At 41.5% G+C, this 9116-nt stretch overlaps 1 protein-coding gene across 1 annotated transcript; it reads right to left on the reverse strand.

The window, feature by feature from the left end:
* Positions 1–2816: 2816 nt before the first annotated feature.
* On the reverse strand, positions 2817–7278 carry LOC148340677 (kelch-like protein 41b). Its single transcript, XM_088290284.1, has 7 exons — positions 7230–7278; positions 5943–7138; positions 5301–5458; positions 5063–5170; positions 3453–3638; positions 3234–3380; positions 2817–3154 (listed from the first exon to the last, which is right to left on the reverse strand). The coding sequence occupies exons 2-7, from the start codon at positions 7047–7049 to the stop codon at positions 3043–3045; spliced, it is 1818 nt and encodes a 605-aa protein (XP_088146410.1). The 5' UTR covers positions 7050–7138; positions 7230–7278; the 3' UTR covers positions 2817–3042.
* Positions 7279–9116: the final 1838 nt, after the last annotated feature.

Below are 9116 nucleotides of genomic sequence, written 5' to 3' on the forward strand. Positions count from 1 at the left end.
CCTTCGCTGGCAACCTGTCCTGTGTGTAGCTGCCTGTCGCCCAAAATCAGTTGGGATAGGTTCGAGCTCCATTCTATTTGGGTCACATAACAATGCTGCCAAGTGTTCCAAGAGGTTTGTGTCCTTGTTTGCAGCACTATCACCTTGCTGTGCTTTTAAAGGAATTCATGCCCTTTACATGTACAGTACATGCTGTCCAGGTTAAACTGAACATTATATTCAATAGCCACACTGAGCTAAATCAATAACTTACAAAGTGCAAATGAGTCGATGGGAATATAATGAAGACACAATTTTACAATTCATGAACATAAACATCTATGACCAGCAGAGAATCTCTCTCCAGAGATTTGCCATACAGCCATTGCGTAACATAACGAAGTATTTGTTAAAAAATTCCCAAAACACATATTCAGACATCTTTGTTTTTCATCAAAATTAGGACTCTACTTTTGTTATATTTTGCATTGAAAATTATTCATGTCCTTTCAATTATTTTTCTTTCTTTAAAGGTCAATTACTCCTTAAGATTACATTTACAGCTTCACCTATCATACTTGTGAATGTTCTCATTCATCCAGGTCATTTTATTTTCAGGGCAATGAATCAATCACAAGTGGACTGCCCTGGTTGTCGGAAGATGTTCCACTTTTCCTCAAAGAAGCTTAGAAAATGGAGGCTGGAAAGGCTTCATCAGTTCATACAACAAGGCCTTACTCCACCGGCCTGAGTTGCCGTGGAAACCTAATTATTACACAATTTAACTTTACTGTTCCACATGTTGTTGACAAATTTACCATTCTTCTGTAAATGTCATGTCATGTCTACATGCCAATGAAATTTAACTCATAACAAGTGAACCTTTCTAAGAGCTTGGACTGCAGTAGAAAATACAGTGTTCCCTCAACACTTCACGCTTCACGTTTTGCGGCTTCAGTGCTTTGCCGGTTTTTCCAAAATATTCATTAAATGTTGTAATACAGCCATATCAGCAGTCATATTGCGAAAGACGCGTTTTTTTCAAAGAGTTAACTCGATGGCTTTGTTCATACCCAATGGTCACTCAAACAAAGCGTGTGATTGATTCATGGTATGAGATCGTCAAATGAGAGCATGAGTGGATTCATCCTATAAGCCAGGCATCACCAAATGGACCCATGGCCAATCTATGATGAATTTTTTTCAGGGCGCATTCGCAAACGTTGGCGCTGCAATTCTAGTTAATACGGAAAAGGCGTCACTGATTTGAGCCAATCAAATCTTTTGTTTAAGATCCACTGCCAATTGCGCAGCAGACCGGAAGAGAGTGCTGCTGACAGTATGCCTTGCTAAAAAGTTAGCGAGGTCGATGCGTCTTGTTTTAAATGAATGGACGGAGAAATTTAGTTTCGTTCTGGCTGCAGCCGATTCAAAACCAGTGTGCATCATATGCTCCGAAACCGTCGCATCATTGCGAAGCGCCACTACGAAACAAAGCACCGCCCTTTTGTGCACAGTTATCCGCTGACGTTTGAGGTGAGCGCACGCAAAAACATCAAACTTCGAGTGCAGTACAACAGATTTTTACATTTTCGTTTACATCCCAGCAGCATGCAAACGAATATTCAGTAAAATTATCATGGATTTTGGGGAAACATAAAAAAACGTTTAAGTGATGGGGAAGTTGTGAAGGAGTGCTTAAATGCGGTTGCACAAACATTATTTAAAGGAAAACACAAAGCCCAGATGTGTGAAATAATCTACCAAATCCCAATGGCCCTGACTCCGTTGCAACCCAGATTTAAGTCACTGGCAGGGCAGTCACAAACTAATTTTTCTCATTAAGAGAAGTAAAAACAATATTCAAAAGAAAAAGTGGTGTCAAAGCTCATTTTGAATTAGTTTTTCACGAGGACAGCCATTTTTATTGATTGTGTACTGAACATGTTGACCTGGTTTACTTGGATAATTGGGCTTTCCGTTTTTTTTAGTTTGATAACTCTTTGATTTAAGAAAAAAAAAAGGCAAAAGATGTGAACTCAATGCTTAGCACTTGATATATTTTTGGAGGAGATATTTTACTGTTTTTTTCTGGAAGTGGCACCCTTACATTCCTGGAGCCACATTTTCTTGAATGTGAAATAAACGCCTTACATTTGTTTGACTGGCAAAGGTGTTTAATGGGAACATTGCGAAATATTTAGTATATAAGTGCACTCTGTTGAAAATGACTAAATATTGAAACTATATAAAAATGTGAACATAGGCTAGACATTAAGGGAAGTCGGACTTTAGTTCGGACCTTTTAATTGGGAGAAATTTTCGTCGTGGACCTCTGTGACTTTTAATTGAATACCTCTGCTATAAGCCGATTAGCTGCGATGACCTAGCATCTTCACTTGTTGTAGCTCGTCAGTCTCGTACGTTTTATTAAACAAACACCACTTTCTGTTGATGTTCTTCAAATGATAGTGAGGAATCTTGTTTCGGTAAGCCAATTTTAGGACAAAAAAATAAAGCTTTAGCGTACTTAGCCAACGTTCCATCGTCATCGTCCACGTCCGGGCTTGTAGATCACGTTCCTCTCATAGGCTGCAGCTTGGTAATCATTCTTAATTTTGCTATTTTAAACTTAAATTTGTTGTGTAATGCATAATTAGAAAGTTGGGAACCAGCATGTAAAAATCAGCCCAAAATAAATAAATAAATAAATAAATTACAAAAAAAAAAAAAGGGATTACTGTACTCCTCTTTTAACAAATATTATCAGTATGTTTGCTGCAAGTTCACACAATCCCAAACTGTGTAAAAATCTTTATTTTACAAAATGCTGTAAACAGAGCTTTAGATAAAGTTATTTCCTTGGAGCTGTGTGGATGATGATGATGAGTCTTTTAAGAAGTGGCTGTGCCTTTATGGTACAGATTCAAATTAATTTGATGTTTAAGGTCTGATAGGCACTCAGAAATGTGAGCACAGAGAATGAAACACCCCCAAAGCATCCGTCTGGGGGCGGAGGCGAGTGTACATGCGGAGGATGCTGAAAACAGGAAGCGCCTCTGTTTACAGTTTGGGCATCCTGGCTGCATTGAGGCGCATGGACACGCAGGACGCACCAGCCGCGTAACGCATCTCCCTCAGCATGCCGCTCCACTGCTTCTTGTCGCTCTCATACCTAAAGCAGGAGCGAGAGGATTGTCACAGCTCGGTATAATCATATCTTGTTCAATGTGCTGACTAAAACGAAGACTTACTGCCAGACGTCGGTGACCTCTGTGGGAGCCACCTCCTTATTTTCCATTTCAATCATGGCGAAGCCACCCACAGCGTACAGGGCGCCACCGGTACTCACTAAGTTGACAGAGCTCCTCTCCTGGGGGAATTCAGCAAAAGGCTCCCACCTGGTGAGAATAAACCGGAGGATAAGGTCAAGCAGAAAATAAATGACCCAAATAGTTGAAGATAGCACCTACTTGTTTGTTGCAAAGTTGTAGGTTTCACATGAGGCAGTGAGGCCTCCCTCATTCACTCCTCCAGCCACGATGATCTTGCCATCATGGATGACAGTCCCAAACATTGCTCTGGGTGTTTTCATGGATGCCAACTCCCTCCACTCTGACTGCTTGTGGTTGTACATGAACATCTTGCTGAGAGCTTTGCTGGAGAAAATAACAAAGTATGAGGGCATGAGATATTGTTGTAATTGATATTTTTGGTTAGTCACTTGTCAGTTCGCAGGTTTGGGCAAAAACTGCCTATACTGAAAAAAATGCTGTGCTCAATTCACTCAATTTTATTTTGTCAAGGACATAATAATAAAATGAGAAAATTGTGTGGATTTAGATAGATTTTTAAGTGAATGTAGGCTTCTTAAGAAAATTATATGGATCCAGATGATCTCATTTCATGCAAACATCCGTCCATCCAACCGTCCATTATGCGATCCACTTCCCCTCACAAGGGTCGTGGGTGTGCTGGAGCCTATCCCAGCTGACTATGTGCAGTAGGCGGGATACACCCTGAATTGATTGCCAGCCAATCGCAGTTCCTGCAAACACTTGTCGGAAAATAAAAGAATAAATTCACCGCACCATTTTTTTTTAGTTTAATGACCAATTTCCATGGAAATCTGTGTAGGAGTAGCATGAAATCCAAAACATTTTGGTGAGGATCCAAATAAAAGAGTTGATACAATCATATATTTTTAGTTTTTGTAGTTACAGTCCACTTACACTGGGGTCAAGTGGCGCAGTGACCAACCAGCTGCGCCAACAGGGTGGATTGAAAGAATATAGTATGTACATACTAATTTTATGATGATTATTTTTTTCCCATTCTATTTGTCTCTTAGTATACCATGAATGAATATATGGAGTCAATGCATGCGAACATTTTGAATAAGTCATGAGTTTTGTCAGTCAAAATGAAAATAAAAAATATATTTTTTAAATGTTTTCTATCAAAGACCTTGTAAAGTAATTACACTTTTCCAGCTGATCTATTCTCATTTCGGTTCTGACTTGCTTTTTTTAATGCCATTTTTACAGGCTTGATTTATGATCATAACCAATTTCTCCTTGTCTGGATTTGTATCTTTTCAGCTTCTGAGTTTCTCTTTGCGCAAAGCAATTTGTTGTGGGTGCATGAAGCACCCTTGTCAAGCAAAATTTAACACTGACACATCACGATGGCTGCTTCACACATACAGTGTATATATATTTTCACTTGGACTGACACCTGTTTATCACTTGCTGTGCTCAATTGACGGTTAAATACGCAGCTAGAGATAGCGTTTAATCCTGAATCTTGGCAAAAAAATAAATTAATTTAAAAAAACTTATCCTGCGAGGTTCTGTTTATCAGATGCATGAACTGAATTTAGCCCTGCTGAGAGAAAAGTATTCCATATTCCATGAGGACAATACTACAGTATACTCATGTAAATTGTGCAGTCGTCTGTTCGGATGATATAGAACAAACGGCTACAGTATCTCGTGACAGTGGATGTTTCTTTTTCGTTCTCTTTTTTGCTCTTGTATTGGCTGTCTCTCTCTCTCACACACAAGTATCACGCTAGACTCACTTGTCATCTGTCTTGCCACCAATGCAGTAGACCAGCCCCTTATGGGACACAACAGCATGTCCGTGGATCTTGAGAGGAAGCTTCTTAGCCTCACTCCACCTCATCTTTCTGGAAGAGGAATATAGGGTATTACAACAAAATGATCCTTGAATAAATGACCTCAATCTATTTGCATCAATGCTACAGTAATACCGATGGTTCAAAAGATAAAAAGCGAGGAAAGAACAACTCCACTTACTCTACGTCATAGCACATGACAGTATCCAGTGACTCATTAGTCTGCAGGTCTTTTCCAGCCACAGCAAAGAGCAAGTTGTCGCTCTCGCCGATGCTGAAAAGGCATCTTGGAGAGGGCATGGGTGGCAGGGCGACCCACTCAGAGGCAAGTGGATCCAACTAAAGGGAAAATAACGTGTCTATGTTAACTTAGCGGAAACATACACTTTCTAAAACATTTTGAGTGTTTACATGGCTTGATCTCCATTAAGGCATGGAAAGAAAGCCTCTATCAATGGATTAAGTTCAAGTATAGCATCTTGAAAAGTCACATTAGACACATTTGTGTGAAAGCCGCCAAGCATAGACATCACCAGACATGAAGGGATGACATGAGAGCCATATGAATTCACATTGTGATTGTGACATATTGGAACGTCCATCTAACAAGTTCTGAATATACACGCAGCATCAAAGGAACAAATGTTTTGTTAGACTATGCTAAGAAAATAAACATTCTTTCTGAAACACAATTGCTGTACTGTGAATCTCTTTTCATTCAATCACATTTCATTGGCTAAATTCATACACATTCCAAATGCTAATCTACATATGTAAATTTAAACTGTAAAAATAGAGCGCATTAACTCAAGAAGCTGCCTACCGAGTAGACGTAACATTGCAGAGGGACATCCTTGTTTTCCTCATCCACAAACAGCCCCCCGATGATGTAGAGCTGGTTCTTCTGTGACGTCAGGCTGACATGGTTGCGTGGCACCTGCTCTGACATGGCCGCCAGAAAGCACTCGTTCTCGTTCACGTCGTACGCCACCGCCGCAGAGTCGTTCACCATCAGGATGAAGTCCCGCATGTACATGCCGTGTCTACGATTGTCGTTCAAAAAGCCGGGGAAAGGACTATCCTCGTCTTCCTCGCTTCCTTCTTTAGTCGCACCTTCCTTTTTCTTGGACTTCTCTGGAAGTTTCCCCTTAAAGGCGTCTCTGATAACCTGAACTGTCTTCTGGAGTTCTGGGTTCGCTTTGATTATCTCATCAGTCTCCACTTTCTCTCTGAAGTACTTCTCAGGCAGAAGGCGGAAACGGATGCAGTTGAAAGCGTCTTTCAGGACCTTGACACGCTTATCCTTGTCATGGCGAACCCAGGCCATGACTGATTCAAACACGAGCTCCTCCTTCTCCACATTGAGCGAATCTCCACCTATGATGGCAAACAGCTCGTGGGCTGCCAGTCTGAGGAACTCCTCGTCTTTATGTAGTTGCTCAAAGTGGTCGGCGATAAAGTTGCGAGCGGCAATGGCAAGCCGGGGACAGCTGAGCACAAGGCCCATCCTGAAGATTGCCATGCAGTTTCCCACCGAGACCTTTTTCTGTAGGTAGTTGACACAAACGGTGAAAACTGAAGGGATCTGGAATTTGTTTGCAACAGCGATTATATCCTGAACGTTGTCATCTGTGAGGTCAATCTCAGCAGAGTAGAGGTACTGAATGATCATATCCAGGACGGAGGGATTGACATCCTCCAGGACCACCTCCTTGGTGTTCTCCACCTCCTTCCCATCTTCTGTAAAGAAGATCTCCCTGAAGTAAGGGCTACAGGCGGCCATGATCAGTCGATGGCAGGGGAGGCTGCGGTCGCCAACCTTCAAGGTGCAATCGACAAACTTGTTCTCATTGAGCAGCTCCTTCAGACCATCCTGGAGCAGAGTGCTCTGAAACAGGCGCAGCTCCTCCTTGATGGCATTGGGGTCCATGATGGTGGGGAAATATCGAATGAGCCGACGGGATCTGTCGAGAAAGGATGGAGGCGTCGAGCACAGGTCCTTTAGGCAGTCAGTCCTGGCTGGAAAGGGCAGTAGTGAAAAAAGGGTCGCAGCGTGAAGCCCCTGCAATTGAATCCAGCCACCCCTCTAAATATAGCTGCCCCTGCCTACCTCATGTCCCCAGGAATCCGCCAGCGCCAAATCACTGCGCAGCACCAGCCTTGTACTAGCCAGCAGCTGCTGTCACAGATGGAAAGAAGCAACTGCTCGCTGAGGGTATGCCATCATGATTCAGCTCGTCAAGTGTCGCACGGCCAGATTAGAGCACAGACAATAGTGTCAGAACCCTAAGATAGCTTGACTCGAGCATTACTAAGGATATATTTATAGCTGTCACGTACAAACTAGGGGTGGGAATCAAAAGGAGAACTCACAGGAGAATATTTTGACGGTGACAATATCTAGCTTAAGCAGTAATGAAGGCGTGTGTGTGTGGGGGGGGGATAATACACGTTTTCCATGTCCAATATATGTCTTTTCATTAGCAAGAAAAGTAAAAACAAAGAAAATTGTTAAACATGGTTTAATTTATGGTTTTGATAGGCAGTGTTGACAGCACATTAGGGGAATTATAGTTTCACATTCTTCACCAGACAGGATCAATAAACAGTAAATATTTGAGAGCGGTCTATTGATAGTCGATCATAGCTGACAATGATATGATGACAATTTGTCAACACTTTTTGTCCTGCTCCTAATACAAAAGATGCTTCAGACTCATATGTATTAAAATTATTCATCGATTGGTCTACCTAGACTTCTCCCTGCTGAGGAGTTCGGACGTGTCCCACGGACAGGATAGACCAGGAACAAGCCTAGACACCCTGGAGAAATTATTTCTCTCAATTGGCCTGGGAATGCCTTGGACTACTCTGGAAAGAGCTGGAAGAAGTGGCTGGGGAGAGGGAAGTCTGGGCTTCCCGACTGAAGCTGCTGCCCCCACGACCCAACCCCGGATAAGATCAGGAGGATGGATAGATGGCTTTATTAGTCAAGTTAATTTTGTACTACAACTACAACTAAAGTGCCATTCCATTAAAAACACTGTCAATGAGGTTGTTTTAAGTGCTGTTTATTAATTTGAAGAATGCAAAAACAACTCAATCCATTCAAAATTTTGTGTATTGGTGAGAAGAACCCCCCAAATGAACATCTCATACTCTTTTTTTTTTAAAATATTTTACTAAGCGGGGTAACATTTTCTTTGTGAATAATGCGGGGATCATAAAGACAAAAATCGGCCACATGTGAGGTGAAGTCGTTGCTAATTGAAATTATTCAAATAAAATTTATAGCTATCGGTTGTCCGAAAGCGCAATAACGTGTTCATTAGGACTTTTAACAAAATAAGAAGAGGTTGCTGAAAATTATTAATCACCGAAAGAATAATGTAAATACTGTGCCGTAGCGATTGCTCATGCATCAATCTGACCACCATAGTCCATACAAAAGTTTCAACTGACGACGAACCATTATTTAGGTGAGACAGATGATCACAAAGCTTTCCAAAAATGGAGCAGTGCAATTGGGGTGCAGCAGCTGTGAGTGCTAACAGGTTGCAAAAAGCCTGTCTCCACCCCTCTTTCACTGTGGTACTCGCCCAACAAGCTGTTCAGTTGCATCAACTAAGGCAATGCATGTATTTTGAGTGAAACCAACTGCTGATTTGACTGAATACACTTTATCCAGGATTTCTGTGTTCGTCCTTCAACCTGAAAGTGTGCGAGCAGTGTGTGGAGTTAGGTAATATTTCTCCAGTGGGCAGTTCTAAAGATAGATCAGACTACGCCATTTGTCAAGGAGTAGCTCACATGCAATTTAAGCAAAAGGAAAGAGTGGAGTCTGTTGAAGAAGGCTGTGCCGCACAGAGCTGCAAGGAGTTCAAGAGGCCTGTCTATCAATCAAAACTGATAGAATAGTTAAGATTTGTTTGCAAATTCATAAAAATTTCACTCTGAAACTAAGTCCCTAATAAATGTATTCTGTTTAGATTCCAGA

Source organism: Idiotropiscis lumnitzeri, chromosome 3 (genome assembly GCF_059441095.1).
Source record: "Idiotropiscis lumnitzeri isolate Australia: NSW breed Sydney's pygmy pipehorse chromosome 3, RoL_Ilum_1.0, whole genome shotgun sequence".
Classification (NCBI taxonomy): Eukaryota; Metazoa; Chordata; class Actinopteri; order Syngnathiformes; family Syngnathidae; genus Idiotropiscis; species Idiotropiscis lumnitzeri.